The sequence below is a fragment of the Coregonus clupeaformis genome, chromosome 40, assembly GCF_020615455.1.
Source record: "Coregonus clupeaformis isolate EN_2021a chromosome 40, ASM2061545v1, whole genome shotgun sequence".
NCBI lineage: Eukaryota > Metazoa > Chordata > Actinopteri > Salmoniformes > Salmonidae > Coregonus > Coregonus clupeaformis.
In genome coordinates, this window is record NC_059231.1 from 20,437,255 (window position 1) to 20,456,365 (window position 19,111).

The following is a 19,111-nucleotide window of genomic DNA, read 5'->3' on the forward strand; positions in this document are numbered from 1 at the left end:
GGACTGGGAAACTGGTCAGAATTGAAGGAATGATGGATTGCGTTAAATACAGGGAAAATCTTGAGGGGAAACCTGTTTCAGTCATCCAGAGATTTGAGACTTGGACGGAGATTCACCTTCCAGCAGGACAATGACCCTAAGCATACTGCTAAAGCAACACTCAAGTGGTTTAAGGGGAATATTTCAATGTCTTGGAATGGCCTAGTCAAAGCCCAGACCTCAATCCAATTGAGAATCTGTGGTATGACTTAAAGATTGCTGTACACCAGCGGAACCCATCCAACTTGAAGGAGCTGGAGCAGTTTTGCCTTGAATGGGCAAAAATCCCAGTGGCTAGATGTGCCAAGTTTATAGAGACATACCCCAAGAGACTTGCTGTAATTGCTGCAAAAGGTGGCTCTACGAAGTATTGACTTTGGGGGGGGTGAATAGTTGTCTGTTTTCTTGTCTTATTATTTGTTTGTTTCACAATAAAACATTTTTTGCATCTTCAAAGTGGTAGGCATGTAGTGTAAATCAAATTATACAAACCCCCCAAAAAATCAATTTTAATTCCAGGTTGTAAGGCAACAAAATAGGAAAAATGACAAAGGGGTAAATACTTTCGCAAGCCACTGTATATCGACAGGTGTGTTTCTTTCTAAATCATGGCCAAACAATTGAATTGGCCACAGGTGTACTTCAATCAAGTTGTAGTGACATCTCAAGGATTACCAAAGGAAATAGGATGCACCTGAGCTCAATTTGGAGTGTCATAGCAAAGGGGTGTGAATACTTATGGCAATTTGATATTCATGCTTCCATTCACTTATTCCACATTTTGTTGTGTCACAGCCTGAATTCAAAATTGATTAAATATATTTTTTTCTCACCCATCTACAAACAATACCTCATAATGACAAAGTGAGTACATGTTTTTAGAAATGTTAGCAAATTTGCAAATTTGGAATGTGGAATAAGTCAAGGGGTATTAATACTTTCTGAAGGCACTGTAAATCATAGGCAGTGAACAATCTCAACACCAGTTTTGTTACATAAAACGTGTAGGTGCATTAACAAGGTGAACTCAGAAGATATGCTTCCAAACATAAAACATGTAGGTGCATTAACAGTGTGTAGGATGTCTATAAACCTCCTCTGCCTACTACTGAATTTCTACTGAAAATATTTAGATGACGCTCAGGGTTTAGATAAAAGGCTCTGGAAGCTCTTTAGATTTGATAGCCATGACAGGGCAGGCTGGCAGCTAGGGAAAAGTACACTGGTGGAAGGGTACTGGGAGAAGAAGTATTGTAATCTACCGTTTGGCTGTCAGGAAAGTCCATCTTGATCAACTTGTGGGCACACTCCTCAAAATCCAAACTGTTGAAAAAAGAGAAACATTTATTCATTATTCATCATCACTTTATAGGACAATAATAATGATCTATAAGTGCATAAGTTTGCATGATCAACTTTCAAACAGCTTTATCAAGTCATATGGACTAGGACATAGTGTCTGGGCACTAGGCAAGGTAACAACTTGCTGTTATGAAATGATCCAAAATTATCACACAGAAAAGTCTCTGTCCTCATGTATATTTTAGAAGTACATTCAGTACCCATTTAGTGGAGTTTATATATCCATAAACAAACATGGGGCAGATTACTTATTTTTGAGTGTGATCCCTTTTGAAAATTCCATCCAACAGAACTCCATTTAGGAAGCAGGCAGGACTGCATCCTGCAGACATGGTGTAAAACTATGGTGAACACCATGGACTTCTCATTTTATTCAGACATTTCTCTTCTCTTACCACTTAAACTGCTGACAGACACACTGCTGAGCCAACGGTGTTGATCCACAACGTCTGGACCAAAATTCACACTACACTAAAAACTGTCCTGACCGTGTGGCTCAGTTGGTAGAGCATGGCACTTGCAACGCCAGGGTTGTGGGTTCGATTCCCACGGGGGACCAGTACGAATGAAAATGTACAGTGAGGGAAAAAAGTATTTGATCCCCTGCTGATTTTGTACGTTTGCCCACTGACAAAGAAATGATCAGTCTATAATTTTAATGGTAGGTTTATTTGAACAGTGAGAGATAGAATAACAACAAAGAAATCCAGAAAAACACATGTCAAAAATGTTATAAATTGATTTGCATTTTAATGAGGGAAATAAGTATTTGACCCCTCTGCAAAACATGACTTAGTACTTGGTGGCAAAACCCTTGTTGGCAATCACAGAGGTCAGATGTTTCTTGTAGTTGGCCACCAGGTTTGCACACATCTCAGGAGGGATTTTGTCCCACTCCTCTTTGTAGATCTTCTCCAAGTCATTAAGGTTTCGAGGATGATGTTTGGCAACTCAAACCTTCAGCTCCCTCCACAGATTTCCTATGGGATTATGGTCTGGAGACTGGCTAGGCCACTCCAGGACCTTAATGTGCTTCTTCTTGAGCCACTCCTTTGTTGCCTTGGCCGTGTGTTTTGGGTCCTTGTCATGCTGGAATACCCATCCACAACCCATTTTCAATGCCCTGGCTGAGGGAAGGAGGTTCTCACCCAAGATTTGACGGTACATGGCCCCGTCCATCGTCCCTTTGATGCGGTGAAGTTGTCCTGTCCCCTTAGCAGAAAAACACCCCCAAAGCATAATGTTTCCACCTCCATGTTTGACGGTGGGGATGGTGTTCTTGGGGTCATAGGCAGCATTCCTCCTCCTCCAAACACGGCGAGTTGGGTTGATGCCAAAGAGCTCAATTTTGGTCTGATCTGACCACAACACTTTCACCCAGTTCTCCTCTGAATCATTCAGATGTTCATTGGCAAACTTCAGATGGGCATGTATATGTGCTTTTTTGAGCAGAGGGACATTGCGGGCGCTGCAGGATTTCAGTCCTTCACGGCATAGTGTGTTACCAATTGTTTTCTTGGTGACTATGGTCCCAGCTGCCTTGAGATCATTGACAAGATCCTCCCGTGTAGTTCTGGGCTGATTCCTCACCGTTCTCATAATCATTGCAACTCCACGAGGTGAGATCTTGCATGGAGCCCCAGGCCGATGGAGATTGACAGTTCTTTTGTGTTTCTTCCATTTGCAAATAATCGCACCAACTGTTGTCACCTTCTCACCAAGCTGCTTGGTGATGGTCTTGTAGCCCATTCCAGCCTTGTGTAGGTCTACAATCTTGTCCCTGACATCCTTGGAGAGCTCTTTGGTCTTGGCCATGGTGGAGAGTTTGGAATCTGATTGATTGATTGCTTCTGTGGACAGGTGTCTTTTATACTGGTAACAAACTGAGATTAGGAGCACTCCCTTTAAGAGTGTGCTCCTAATCTCAGCTCGTTACCTGTATAAAAGACACCTGGGAGCCAGAAATCTTTCTTATTGAGAGTGGGTCAAATACTTATTTCCCTCATTAAAATGCAAATCAATTTATAACATTTTTGACATGCGTTATTCTGGATTTCTGTCTCTCACTGTTCAAATAAACGTACCATTAAAATTATAGACTGATCATTTCTTTGTCAGTGGGCAAACGTTCAAAATCAGCATGGGATCAAATACTTTTTTCCCTCACTGTATGCAGTCGCTCTGGATAAGAGCATCTGCTAAATTACTAAAATGTCAATATTCATGTATTTACCATGACTAGACAGGGGACTTCTGATGGGGCGGTGTTAAAACACAGAGGTTGGATAATCCCAGACAGTGAATGTTATGTATCCTTCTTCAATACACGCGATTCATGCATCACACCGGCTATATGCATGTATCTGTAGAGGAAAAAGAGGAGAGCGCAAGGTCTCATCTTGTTTCCTGTGTGGTCACTTATCAGTGTTTCTAAAGCTCAGCCCCTTCCTTCTCCCAGTTGGTGCTTCTGCCTTTCTAGCAGCTGGAACAGATAACCTTCAAACTATAGACTAGGGATGTCCCCGACCGAGAGTTGTCTTTTCTTTCGACCAATTGATTGGTCGAAATTTAAAAATTTGTATTTTTCCATATACAGTGGCTTGCGAAAGTATTCATCCCCCATTGCATTTTTCCTATTTTGTTGCCTTACAACCTGGAATTAAAATTGATTTTTGGGGGGGTTTGTATCATTTGATTTACACAACATGCCTACCACTTTGAAGATGCAAATTTTTTTGGGGGTGAAACAAACAAGAAATAAGACAAAAAAAACGAAAACTTGAGTGTGCATAACTATTCACCCCCCCACCCCACCCTCAAATCTCTGGAAGACTGAAAGAGGTTTCCCTCAAGAATTTCCCTGTATTAAGCGCAATCCATCATTCCTTCAATTCTGACCAGTTTCCCAGTCCCTGCCAATGAAAAACATCCCCACAGCATGATGCTGCCACCGCCATGCTTCACTGTGGTGTTCTCAGGGGATGGTGTTCTCAGGGTGATGAATGAGAGGTGTTGGGTTTGCGCCAGACATAGCGTTCTCCTTGATGGCCAAAAAGCTCAATTTTAGTCTCATCTGTCCAGAGTACCTTCTTCCATATGTGTGGGGAGTCTCCCACATGCCTTTTGGCGAACACCAAACATGTTTGCTTATTTTTAATTTAAGCAATGGCTTTTTTCTGGCCACTCTTCCGTAAAGCCCAGCTCTGTGGAGTGTACAGCTTAAAGTGGTCCTATGGACAGATACTCCAATCTACGCTGTGGAGCTTTGCAGCTTCTTCAGGGTTATCTTTGATCTCTTTGTTGTCTCTCTGATTAATGCCCTCTTTGCCTGGTCCGTGAGTTTTGGTGGGCGGCCCTCTCTTGGCAGGTTTGTTGTGGTGCCATATTCTTTCCATTTTTTAATAATGGATTTAATGGTGCTCCGGGGGATGTTCAAAGTTTCTGATATTTGTTTATAACCAAACCCTGATCTGCACTTCTCCACAACTTTGTCCCTGACCTGTTTGGAGAGCTCCTTGGTCTTCATGGTGCCGCTTGCTTGGTGGTGCCCCTTGCTTAGTGGTGTTGCAGACTCTGGGGCCTTTCAGAACAGGTGTATATATACTGAGATCATGTGACACTTAAATAAAGTCCACCTGTGTGCAATCTAAGTAATTATGTGACTTCTGAAGGTAATTGGTTGCACCAGATTTTATTTAGGAGCTTCATAGCAAAGGGGGTGAAAACATATGCACGCACAACTTTTCAGTTATTGATTATTTAGAATTTTTTGAAACAATTTGGACTATTTTGTGTATGTCCATTCCATGAAATCCAAATAAAAATCCTTTTAAATTACAGGTTGTAATGCAACAAAAAAGGAAAAACGCCAAGGGGGATGAATACTTTTGCAAGGCACTGCATAGACACACCCTATGTGTTTTAATAAAATGAACTACATGTACTGAGCTTGTCTGATGCTTTAAGCACGCTGTTTGATTAAATAATTAAGAGACACAAATTACTCAAGAGGGAGCCAGAGATCAAGATGTCTGTGGTTAATCTACATTCTATCTAAATCTAAATGAAAATTATACAAATCTAAAAGTAACTATGTAATAATAGCCTACACAAAGCCAACAAATAAAAACACTGCCGCTTGCAGGTAGAAATTATCCTGATAAAAATAAATATCCTAAAAATCACATTGGCTACACATGGCATGTCCGCATGAACTTGAAACATTGTATTAACTATCAACTGGGTCAGCCCGAAACCCATACTAGCAAACTTGCAACATTGTATAAAATATTCTGGCCCTTCAGAGTTTCCCGCACCAGTGAGCCTGGTACAGACAAAGTTGTAGGCTACTAGTGCAAGGGATAAGAAGTAATCATGTATTTTATGAAGTTTCCACTGGATCAGATAATTACATTTTTCCCTTTCATGCCGAGTGGTTATCGAAAGGAAGAGAGCTGGAAATATTTTTCAAATACATTGAGGAACATTTGTAATTCTCAATGGATTCTAAAAACAGACTTTGTTTACTTGCTGTTTGAGGTGAAGAACAAAATACTTTGAGAAGCTCCACAGATCATCAGCGGTGGTGAGTTAAGACAATCTGAAATACTAAATCAGACATCCCCAAATGGGCACATTTCTAGGCCTCCATTTGCGCGCAGGCCAGGTAGCCTAGGCCTACTTCTATATGCTTTTATATGCGTAATCAGGTGCGTGTCCTTACTCAACATTGACAGGAGTGCTCCACAAAAAACGACAAATAAATTGACAAAACTCGTAAATGGAATTAAATAAACCAAAACTTGTTTCTCACAAGTGTAGCATAGGTTGTGAGCTCTGCAAAAAAAAAGTAGTGTGGTCCCCGACTAAACGACCGAGAGGGGTCCTGTTCTTTCGACCAATCGATTGGTCGAAATGTTTAAACGTATTTTTCCATACAGACACACCCTATGTGCTTGAATAAAACCGACTACATATGCACAGAGGTTGTCTGATGCTTTAAGCACACTGTTTGATTAAATAATGAATACACACAAATTACTCAATAAATATCCTGATGGTCACACTGTTAAAAAAATGACAGCGAGCGCCTGTGTGACTGGCGCACGTTGTCTCGCTTTCCTCCTTACTGCAGTGAAAAGGCACCACAGCACAGCAAGTGTTTAATGCACTGTCCGTGCTGAAGCTGAAACTTCATTTCAGCCATTTAGTTTTTTACTTGTTTCTGACTGAAAAGTTCTGTTACCGAAATCGATAATTTGTTTAGGAAAAACATTCCCTATTCCCTCAACCCTTGCTCTCTTTACATGAAACATGTAAGCATTGCATGCATGTGACCAATAGGGCCTGACCTATAACCTATCATAATCACATCAATAAATTGGTGATAATCTCCGAACACAGAAATGTCAACAGCAAAATGGATGCAGAGGATGTGAAAAAGACACTTGAAACAGGTGAATGTTTACTGGTTGCTTAGGAGGGAAAGGGGAAGTCAGATCTGTGGAAGACATTTGACTTAGTTGCAGAAACTACTGAAGATCAAGAAAAAGGAGGGTATAGGAGCAAGCATTGTGTGAGCATTATGTGTGCCAACCAGTTGCTGTTAGATTACAATATTATACTTTTTTCTGACCATTTGGAACAGTGTAAACAATACTAAATAAATAAGTGTACCAGAGTCTGTTCTAACGAAAAAAGTATATGCCTTTATTACAGCAGACTCAAAACATTTGCATGCATTCGTGAATTGCGATTTATTTATTGTTTAGGCTAATTATTCAAAGCTCCCTTTGTTATTTAATTTGAAAACTAAAATGCTTGATTGCACTTCAAAGCATGAATGCAGCTCGTATGCTGTGTGATGGCATAAACAAATTAATGATTGATTGATACAGTAGCCTATATATTGAAATATAGGCCTAAGTAAGTTACGGTATTAAGACTAAACAGGACGCGCTCTTAGGCCTATAGCTTGATGGTGGTTATACAAGAATACTATACAAAGCCTAATAATGATAACATTACTTATCATTATAATGATGTTCATAATAATAATTGTAATAATGACAATAAGGAGGATATCAAGAAAAAGGAGGAGCGAGAGCTGCGTGCATATTATGTGTGACAAACAGGTGCTGTTAGATTAGAATATAATTTTTTGTAAACACTAAATAAATATGTAATTCGAGCCTGTTTTAACAAACTTTTTTTGTAAAAGTGTTAAACAGATTTTTCAAAGTAGCCACCCTTTGCCTTGATGACAGCTTTGCACACTCTTGGCATTCTCTCAACCAGCTTCATGAGGTAGTCACCTGGAATGCATTTCAATTAACAGGTGTGCCTTCTTAATTTGTGGAATTTCTTTCCTTCTTGCGTTTGAGCCAATCAGTTGTGTTGTGACAAGGTAGGGGGGGGGGTATACAGAAGATAGCCCTATTTGGTAAAAGACCAAGTCCATATTATGGCAAGAACAGCTCAAATAAGCAAAGAGAAACGACAGTCCATCATTACTTTAAAACATGAAGGTCAGTCAATACGGAACATTTCAAGAACTTTGAAAGTTTCTTCAAGTGCAGTCGCAAAAACCATCAAGCGCTATGATGAAACTGGCTCTCATGAGAACCACCACAGGAAAGGAAGGCCCAGAGTTACCTCTGCTGCAGAGGATAAGTTCATTAGAGTCACCAGCCTCAGAAATTGCAGCCCAAATAAATGCTTCAGAGTTCAAGTAACAGACACATCAACATCAACTGTTCAGAGGGGACTGTGTGAATCAGGCCTTTATGGTTGAATTGCTGCAAAGAAACCACTACTAAAGGACACCAATAAGAAGAAGAGACCTGCTTGGGCCAAGAAATACGAGCAATGGACATTATAACGGTGGAAATTTGTCCTTTGGTCTGGAGTCCAAATTGGAGATTTTTGGTTCCAACCGCTGAGTGTTTGTGAGACGCGGTGTGGGTGAACGGATGATCTCCGCATGTGTATTTCCCAACGTAAAGCATGGAGGAGGAGGTGGCATGGTGTGGGGGTGCTTTGCTGGTGACACTGTCTGTGATTTATTTAGAATTCAAGGCACACTTAACCAGCATGGCTACCACAGCATTCTACAGCGATACGCCATCCCATCTGGTTTGGGCTTAGTGGGACTACTATTTGTTTTTCAACAGGACAATGATCCAACACACCTCCAGGCTGTGTAAGGGCTATTTTACCAAGAAGGAGAGTGATGGAGTACTGCATCAGATGACCTGGCCTCCACAATCCCCCATTCTCAACCCAACTGAGATGGTTTGGGATGAGTCGGACCGCATAGTGAAGGAAAAGCAGCCAACAAGTGCTCAGCATATGTGGGAACTCCTTCAAGACTGTTGGAAAAGCATTGAAGCTGGTTGAGAGAATGCCAAGGGTGTGCAAAGGTGTCATCAAGGTAAAAGGTGGCTATTTGAAGATTCTCAAATATAAAATACACTGATTTTTTTAACACTTTTTTGTTTACTACATGATTCCATATGTGTTATTTCATATTTTTGATGTGTTCACTATTATTCTATAATGTAAAAAATAGTAAAAATAAAGAAAAACCCTTGAATGAGTAGGTGTCAAAACATTTGACTGGTAGTGTATAAGGATGATTTATAAAGCCAGGCACACCTAATAGTTTGGCTATTGATTATAGACCTAATTTAGTTGGGGTTTCAATCTCCTCAATTTTCTTAGACAATTAGGCTAAGCCCTAACCGCACAGGACTAGTATTACTGGAGAAAGTTGGTTATGTAATTATTACCCCAGAATATCCGTTATTCCAGAGGACGATATGGACGGATTCGTTTTTTCGAAACTGCCCCCTATAATTATTTATTTATTCTTCAATAAATTGACAGTTATGACAGAAGCCTGGAGGTTTTTTCCAGGCGATAACAGGGCTACACTGATAACTCGAGATTGGTTCCCAAGTTTCTAAACCATACCAAACCATCTTTGGTATAGTGTCGCCATAATATTTGAATTGAGGAAGTGTGATCATAATCATTAGGATATTTTAGCAATCTGCAGTAGACATCATAAATGCCCCCCAGCCTTCAGATGTGAGCTAAACAGTGCACTTGCACTTGAGATGCGAAAGTTAACTTTTTTCCAAACGTTTAGGTCAGTTGTATGCTGCTTTGCGATCTATTAACAGGAAGGGTTACATTAAATAGGCGCAATATGCTTTACTGATACATTTGGCAATATTCAAATCATACACACAAAACATTAACAAAAGCATTCACTGTGAAAGTTGATACATGTAGGACCTTCATATATTGGCTATGCGCAGATTCAAATTATCGAATCAGTTATTGTTTTCTTGCTCAAACTCAGACATTTCTCTCAAAACACAGGGATGTCGATTTGCATGGGGCTAGTATTATCAGAGGACCTTGGAGTTCGCCAAAAAACAGTAGGTTATTCTGGCTGGAATTGATACTCTCCTGCCATGTACAAATTACTGACATGGCAGATTTGGACAGGACTAAAATGAAAGATGTGCTGTTTTGTGCTTGTGCACATAATTACATTACCAAACCACCCCCAGTAAAACTAATCCCGTCCGAATAGGGTTTAAGGCAAGGCCTGTCAACATTCACAAGGCCGCAGGGCCAGACGGATTACCAGGACGTGTACTCCGAGCATGTGCTGACCAACTGGCAAGTGTCTTCACTGACATTTTCAACATGTCCCTGACTGAGTCTGTAACATCAACATGTTTCAAGCAGACCACCATAGTCCCTGTTCCCAAGGACTCTAAGATAACCTGCCTAAATGACTACCCACCCGTAGCACTGACGTCTGTAGCCATGAAGTGCTTTGAAAGGCTGGTCATGGCTCACATCAACACCATTATCCCAGAAACCCTAGATCCACTCAATTTGCATACCGCCCCAACAGATCCACAGATGATCCAATCTCTATTGCACTCCACACTGCCCTTTCCCACCTGGACAAGAGGAACACCTACGTGAGAATGCTATTCATTGACTACAGCTCAGCATTCAACACCATAGTGCCCTCAAAGCTCATCACTAAGCTAAGGATCCTGGGACTAAACACCTCCCTCTGCAACTGGATCCTGGACTTCCTGACGGGCCGCCCCCAGGTGGTAAGGGTAGGTAACAACACATCTGCCACACTGATCCTCAACACGGGGGCCCCTCAGGGGTGTGTGATCAGTCCCCTCCTGTACTCCCTGTTCACCCATGACTGCATGGCCAGACACGACTCCAACACCATCATTAAGTTTGCCGACGACACAACAGTGGTAGGCCTGATCACCGACAACGATGAGACAGCCTATAGGGAGGAGGTCAGAGACCTGGCCGTGTGGTGCCAGGATAACAACCTCTCCCTCAACGTGACCAAGACAAAGGAGATGATTGTGGACTACAGGAAAAAAAAGAGGACTGAGCACGCCCCCATTCTCATCGACGGGGCTGTAGTGGAACAGGTTGAGAGCTTCAAGTTCCTTGGTGTCCACATCACCAACGAACTATCATGGTCCAAACACACCAAGACAGTCGTGAAGAGGGCACGACAAAGCCTATTCCCCCTCAGGAGACTGAAAAGATTTGGCATGGGTCCTCAGATCCTCAAAAAATTCTACAGCTGCACCATCGAGAGCATCCTGACTGGTTGCATCACCGCCTGGTATGGCAACTGCTTGGCCTCCGTCCGCAAGGCACTACAGAGGGTAGTGCGTACGGCCCAGTACATCACTGGGGCCAAGCTTCCTGCCATCCAGGACCTCTATAACAGGCGGTGTCAGAGGAAGGCCCTCAAAATTGTCAAAGACTCCAGCCACCCTAGTCATAGACTGTTCTCTCTGCTACCGCACGGCAAGCAGTACCGGAGTGCCAAGTCTAGGTCCAAAAGACTTCTCAACAGCTTCTACCCCCAAGCCATAAGACTCCTGAACAGCTAATCATGGCTACCCGGACTATTTGCACTGCCCCCCACCCCATCTTTTTACGCTGCTGCTACTCTGTTAATTATTTATGCATAGTCACTTTAACTCTACCCACATGTACATATTACTTCAACTACCTCAACTAGCCAGTGCCCCCGCACATTGACTCTGCACCGGTACCCCCCTGTATATATAGCCTCCCTACTGTTATTTTATTTTACTTCTGCTCTTTTTTTCTCAACACTTTTTGGTTGTTTAATTCTACTTTTTTATAAAAAATAAATGCACTGTTGGTTAAGGGCTGTAAGTAAGCATTTCACTGTAATGTCTGCAGCTGTTGTATTCGGCGCATGTGGCCAATAAAATTTGATTTGATTTGATTTATTTCCTCATCTCTGCTGCTGCTGCCTCCCCAGCATTGTTCTTAATTTTGCTATTATGCACACAGCAACAGGTGCCAATTCTACGGCGCACTGAAGATTGTTTCAGAACCGCGGACAGCGACCATATCCAACGCGGGAGACAGCGCAATTGTTATAAAATCTTAGATTTAGTGTTGCACCATTATTTTCACATAATATAACCATATACAATTTCAGTATCACATCTTAGAGTGATGGACTGTGCCATCCCTGTGGCCTCCGCAATGGATTAGTCCACTGAGATAGGCGCGAATCAGACCGGTGTCTTGTGCACCATGAAAATAAATTATAATAATTGAGACTGCTCGACTAAAGAAATCTTGGTCGACCAACAGCCTACCGACCAAACACTCGACCAGTCGACCAAATGGGCTCAGCCCTAAAACAAAGTGTCCACTCCGACAATGAGAATGGTAAACTGTAATGATAATAATATATTGAATGCATTAACAGAAATTACCATAACCAAACATTGTAGATTAGAAATTACAGGAATTAATTATAAATGTAGGCTACTACTGGTGATATAAGTAAATGGGGAATTGATAGACTAACAATCAAAGGGTAAACAATTTACACAATGAAGTTATGTAACAATGAATGCGCACGGAATGGCAGGAAAGCGCATTCTGGAGACGCGCCTTATGCATTTTAGCCACAATCCCAATATTCTAGGACAGTGGCAACCCCGTGGCCTCCTCAATGGATTAGTCCACTGAGACAGGCGCAAATCACAGGTGCCTCGAGTGCCATGATAAAAAATAATCTATTTGGTACTGTGCGACTAAAAACAATCTTGGTCGACCAAAGAAAATCTTGGTCGACCAACAGCCTATCGACCAGCCAACCATACTACAGACCCAAACCCAGCTAATCCAAGCCCAGTTGTAAGGGGCTGGCCTTGCTACACATTCACCATAGTTGCTTGAACCGTGCCGGAAAGGCCAATGTGAAAGGAAAATAACCAAGCCAGCCCAGTTCAGCACAATAATGTGAAAAGGCTAAGAGTGGACCAGGATCACAGCTCTACCACAGCCTTTCAGATTGAGTACGGTCTGGGTATTTTCTGTCTCCTCTCTGGGGTCCTGCTAATCTTTTAATTACAGACTATCACACCAAGACAGACAGGCCGGTCAATGGAAACTGACTTGAGTATAATGGAAAATAATGGGAAATGTGACAAAACAACTAGGCTATGACAAACAACTAACCTTCAACAGAAGGACTGACAGATATGCCAAATGTCTATGTCACCATGCTACGCAAACATGCTAATACTATGCAGTATGCAAACATGTAATACAAAACAGGCCTATGTGGGAGGCCTACACTGTGTACATACATAAGATACATACAAATACTCTGCCTATGTCTATTCGTGGCCTGAAGACGTTCTTTCAGAAACAAGATTAAAATAGACTGCACACATGCATAGCCGCTTATTTAAAAGGGCTTAAACGAGGAGAAGAGCTTTCAGCATTATTAACATCTGAGTGGTCACTGAATGGCCCCGAGGCAGACTGTCTGATTGACAAGTGAATGGCTCAGCAGTACCCTCCTTCCACCTACTTCATCTGACAGTAAGTGAATGGTTCTCTGTTCTCTCCTTCCTACACCAGCTGGAAAAACACCAGCTCAGCTTTAAAGGAGAATCTAGGAAGAATAGCCCACAATGGTTGCCGTTCTCTTTGACCTCTATCACCAGGTTCATTCATTAGGCAGCAAATGGAAGAAACTGCGAAGGACTACCTGGACCAATGTTTTGTTACGATGTGCTCTAATGACCCAGCGCAACTAGAGAGAGAAAACCTCCCAAAAGTATGATGAAACTAAAGCATGGCGCATTCTGATCCTAGACTTCACCTCGGCTGCTGTGCATCAATGAATCCTTCTCCACCTGCTGCAGCAGCCTCCCTAAGGTCTCAGACACACCAGTAACGGTTGCTGGCCGAGAGTACTTTGCACCTCTGAACGTAAATTTGCGAAACCTGAATGTGCACTGATTTTACATGTAGAATTGCGTGAAAAACGCAAGATCCACATTCGGTGCGCTATGTGCGAGCCTTAACAACAATGCTATATCTAGAGTTAATAAAACCTGGTTTAAACAGCAGTCTGTTCCTCGTCAAAATCCACCCCAACATCCCTCAATACAATCCTATTCAGTCTAGTTCACCCATAAAAATAAAAAAAATTATGTCAATGAATGTGTGCAAACCTAACTTTTCATGAAACTAAGGGGGGGGAAATATTGTTCAAATACAGCTTTAAATAAACTGCATCCTTCTAAACTCGTCTCTATCTGCCGTGGACATGGAGTGATTTTCAGCCATCTGGTTAGGGTTTTATTTGAGCCCAGAGGAAAAGTCTACTACTGCCCCATTTCTTCTGAAAACATCCCTGGATCTGGGCACGTTCCCATTCTGTTGGCATTGGCAGCTCTAGTTTACTTTTCTTAACAGAAAAACACCATTCAGGCAGCGCGGACACACAGTGTAGTACCCACCTTGACTGGATGGCGAGATAGATGGTGCGGCGAAATGCGACCAGGTTGACTTCCGTCTGGTCGAAGATGGTGACTTTCTCTGCATCTATAAAAGGAAAACAATCAATAGTTATCAGGATGAAGGAGGGGTTGTATTCATTGTTGCACCATCACAAGTTTGTCATACTATCTGTCTCCAAACAGAGGTCAGTCAGTCTGTCTCACTCTTTACAGAAAGTTATCTAAACTCTTCTTAAATTGTTAGTGTGGGAGGGATGCTGAGCAGATTAGCAATGAACAATGTGGTCCTGTGGCATGGTGCTACTAGCCCACAGGGATAACAGACATGCCTCTTGGGCAGTTCAAAATGTTGATTGGGGACCCCCTTGCTGCGAAATGAAATAATTTTTCTTGAAAATGTGTATTATACTGTATTTTACATTGTATTTGATTTAGTAAATTGTGTATATGCAGGGCTCCCTTGTAAAAGAGACATGGTGACTCCCTTTGAAAATAAAGGTAAAATAAACATACTGAAAAAAGACTGCACTCACTGTAGTATAAGTCACTTTGAATAAAAGTGTCTGCTACGTGGCATATCTAGAAGGAGAGCAGAGCAGTCAGACCACTCCTTCCTTCCTAATGGCCTTGGTATGTGGTGCATTTCCTTTGCAGATCTGAGCCGCTGGGGATGATGAGATTTCTGGGACAGATAACCTCTGGGACCAACGAGGAGCCAAGGCCGAGGCCACCACCACTGTCCCAAAGTGCTCCCTCTCTCAGTGAGGACACAGAATACCTACTGCAACATCAGTGAAAAGTTCCATGTAGCCTAGCCTATACTTTTTCAGGTGTGTTCAGGTGTTGTCTGTCTGTTTACTGTTGTTTGTTTCGATTCTATGTTACTTGTGAGCTGTGGAAAGAATTGGCTCATGAGGGATATGCCTAATAAACGTAATCAATCAGTCATCAATCAATCACTGTCACTATCAAAAGAGTCACATAGACCCTAGTATATGCATATATACCATCTCCACCCTCTTCCCCCTCTTTTTCTTCATCGCCGTCATCTTCATCATCGTCACTTCCATCCACATCTTCTCCAGAGCCACTGCTGCCCTCATCCAGAATCTCTGAGGGGAAAAGAGACAGGCAAATGGCATACTGTATGTTAAAACAATCATCTTCTTCCACATTTTTCTCCCAATAGTCTCCCAAAACATTGTCTTTCACAATAACAAACTGAAATGTCTCCCAATATGTTAACATTCATGTGTTAACATAACTATGTTTACATAATGTCACTGTGACAGTATAATGCAATTCATTTGGTATTGGTAATACAGAATTACTACTCCATGGTAGCCGCAACACTAGCTAGGTAGCAGCATGGCTCCACAACCACTTATCCATTACACTTTATATAGCATTCATTTCAAAGGCAACTGTACTAAGAATGGCCTTATTGCTTCACCTTAAGGCATTTAATTGGCCATGTGATCCTTCAAACTATCAACTCACCCTTCTTAATTGCTTTGTACTTCTCCTCATTCTCCAAGAAGTCTGGATCCATCTTAAAGACATCTGCAAGATAGACAGAAGCACTGTTGTTTTTAATAGCAACCATTCGTTTGCAATTAGTACATTTCAGAGCAATTAAAGTTATTGCAAATGAGATGCAATCAGAAGTAATTACCCATAAAAAACACAAGCACTGTGTATTAAGAGGCAATTCATAATAGCGCTTAATGTGATAACTGCTTTCCTCCCCTCTCTTGCCCCCTGAAGGGATGCTAGTATAGATTTTCAATTAGGACAAGTTTGTCTGTGCTGAAGCTACAGAAAATATGCTTATTCTGTTGAATTGTACAAACATAAATAAATAGCAACACAGATGCTTAGTCTTAATGTCAGTTTTGAAATGTAACCCTCTATTATGAGACTGAAGGAAAGAGAGAGACAGAGACAGAGAGAGCAAGAGAGAGAGAGACCAAGAGAGAGAGAGAGACCGAGAGAGCGACAGAGAGAGCAAGAGAGAGAGACAGAGACCAAGAGACAGAGACAGAGAGACCGACAGAGAGAGAGACAGAGAGAGAGAGACAGAGAGAGAGACAGACAGAGAGAGAGTGAGAGACAGAGAGAGAGAGACAGAGAGTGAAAGAGCCAGAGAGAGAGAGAGAGAGCAAGAGAGAGAGACAGAGAGACCGACAGAGAGAGAGACAGAGAGAGAGAGACAGAGAGAGAGAGAGAGAGACAGACAGAGAGAGAGAGACAGACAGAGAGAGAGAAAGAGACAGAGAGAGAGAGAGACAGAGAGAGAGAGAAAGAGACAGAGAGAGAGAGAGACTGAGAGCGAGAGAGACCGAGAGCGAGACAGACCGAGAGCGAGACAGAGAAAGAGACCGACAGAGAAAGAGACCGACAGAGAAAGAGACCGACAGAGAAAGAGACCGACAGAGAGAGAGACCGACAGAGAGAGAGACCGACAGAGAGAGAGACCGACAGAGAGAGAGAGAGAGAGAGAGAGAAAGAGTCAGAGAGAGAAAGAGAGAGAGAGAGAGAGAGACAGAGAGAGAGACAGAGACAGAGAGAGTGAGACAGAGAGCGAGAGAGAGAGAGAGAGAGCGAGACAGAGAGAGAGAGACAGAGAGAGGCTGTGTCCAAATATCCATACTTTCGTCCTAAATAGTAGGCTGATTCTGTATGCTGAAAAAATTTAGTATACTTTAAATGCCCGGATGTCATGCTCATTTCGGCTTTGTCAACAGCTTATCAATTAAATATGAGGATGCGCTACCGAAATCAACGAATAGCGGGAAACAACGCAATCACGCATGACGCATTCGCACAATACAAAAATAGAATGTTTAATAATAGTATGCGACGTTTCGAAAATCGAGTATGGTTTAAATGCGAGGATGTTATACTCATTTCGGCTCTTCATCTAGTAGAATTCAATGCACACTTTTTAACAATGCATTGGAAAAGGTGGGCTGCGAGTGACAGGCCCCAGTTCTCTTCAAGTAGCCAACAAAACTAGACTACTTAATAGGGAAGATGCCCGAAGCTTCTGTGGTGGTGTTCTAATGTATGCTCAGTAGTTTTTGTTCTCCTTAACATTTTCACAAGTCTTTATTTAGATTTTGGGGGGATTTCTGTTTTCTCATTGAAAAGTGTTTATTGTTCTCTTGGCCTTCATCAGAGCTTTTAAACTAAATACTAAACCATCTTTTGATTTTTGAATGTGTCAGCACAGGGGACTCGGAATGTGGCTGCGTTATTGATGTCATGTTAATCAGGCCTTTTAATTTGAACATTTGTTTAGTTTTGCAGTCTAGGCTACCTATTTAATTTATGAATCAAGCCTTAGCAGTCATTCTGATCTCGTTCCCAATTATCAGTGCTTTAGTTTATTTTGTTGCTGTCCAGCGGTTCTGAATTTGCCATGCACCCATCCAAGTTTTTCTGTGCAATAGTCTTTTGATTTGAACATTTGAAAGTTTTGGTGTGTGTACTAGGCTATTTGATTTAATTGATATATGTTACAGCACTTTGGTTTCACTAATACATATGTTGATAGAACCTAATTATCTGTAGCTATCTTCAGTCCTTTTTTATATAGGATAGATGGGCTACATGGTCTAGTACGGTGTAGGTCGAATGTGATAGTCTGCCTACAACCAGTTTGAGAGAGAGGTCAAGAAAGATTGAGAGACCGACTGTGATTTCTCTCTTCTCAGAGAACATTATTCGATACTGGGACATCTATAGAGAGACTGATAAGAGAGGAAACACCCAGCTATATCTGTATAAGCCCCAACTCTTAGGGACCTAAAGGACAGCAGGTGAATTGACTGAATAATGAGACAGGGTATTTTTCTTTCTCCCCTGGCAATGAACCATCATGCTGAACACTCAAATTATCACAGTTAAGTCTCAATCTCATTTGCACTGATTTGAAAATACATTATTCGTGAAAACAATATGGTCAATGCTAGTCATTAGGTGGCTTTTACCTGGTCAGTAAAGGCAAGGACCGTGGTGAAAGAGCCAGGATGTTAAAGTGATGTTCCAAAGGTTTTGTATCATTTCAGCCAGTAGTTTTGAAAGTAGTGCTCACGAGCCAAAACGGGTCCCAGAATATTTGTTGTTGTTGTGCAATTTGTATGATACACTACATGACCAAAAGTATGTGGACACCTGCTCATCGAACATCTAATTCCAAAATCATAGGCATTAATATGGAGTTGGTCCACCTTTTGCTGCTATAACAGCCTCCACTCTTCTGGGTAGGCTTTTCACTAGATGTTGGAACATTGCTGCAGGGACTTGCTTACATTCAGCCAAAAGAGTGAGGTCGGGCATTTCACTGATGTTGGGCGATTATGCCTGGCACGCAGTCGGCGTTCCAATTCTTCCCAAAGGTGTTCGATGGGGTTGAGGTCAGGGCTCTGCGCAGGCCAGTCAAGTTCTTCCACACCGATCTCGACAAACCATTTCTGTATGGACCTCGCTTTGTGCATGGGGCATTGTCATGCTGAAACAGGAAAGAGCATTCCCCAAACTGTTGCCACAAAGTTGGAAGCACAGAATTGTCTAGAATGTCACTATGCTGTAGCATGAAGATTTACCTTCACTGAAAGTAAGGGGCCTAGCCCGAACCATGAAAAACAGCCCCAGACAATTATTCATCCACCACCAAACTTCACAGTTGGTACTATGCACTCGGGCAGGTAGCGTTCTCCTGGCATCCGCCAAACCCAGATTGGTCCGTTGGACTGCCAGATGGTGAAGCGTGATTCATCACGCCAGAGAACGCATTTACACTGCTCCAGAGTTCAATGGTGGCGGGC

At 42.1% G+C, this 19,111-nt stretch overlaps 1 protein-coding gene across 1 annotated transcript in view; it reads right to left on the minus strand.

The window, feature by feature from the left end:
* The window catches only part of LOC121554934 (pre-mRNA-splicing factor CWC22 homolog), a 56,225-nt gene that overhangs the window by 22,556 nt on the left and 14,558 nt on the right, over positions 1–19,111 (minus strand). Inside the window, exons 12-15 of the mRNA XM_045212109.1 lie at positions 15,780–15,842; positions 15,287–15,391; positions 14,280–14,364; positions 1,302–1,362 (exon numbers count right to left, since the gene is read on the minus strand). Coding sequence (XP_045068044.1) covers positions 1,302–1,362; positions 14,280–14,364; positions 15,287–15,391; positions 15,780–15,842 — 314 coding nt within the window. The remainder of the gene's footprint in view (positions 1–1,301; positions 1,363–14,279; positions 14,365–15,286; positions 15,392–15,779; positions 15,843–19,111) is intronic.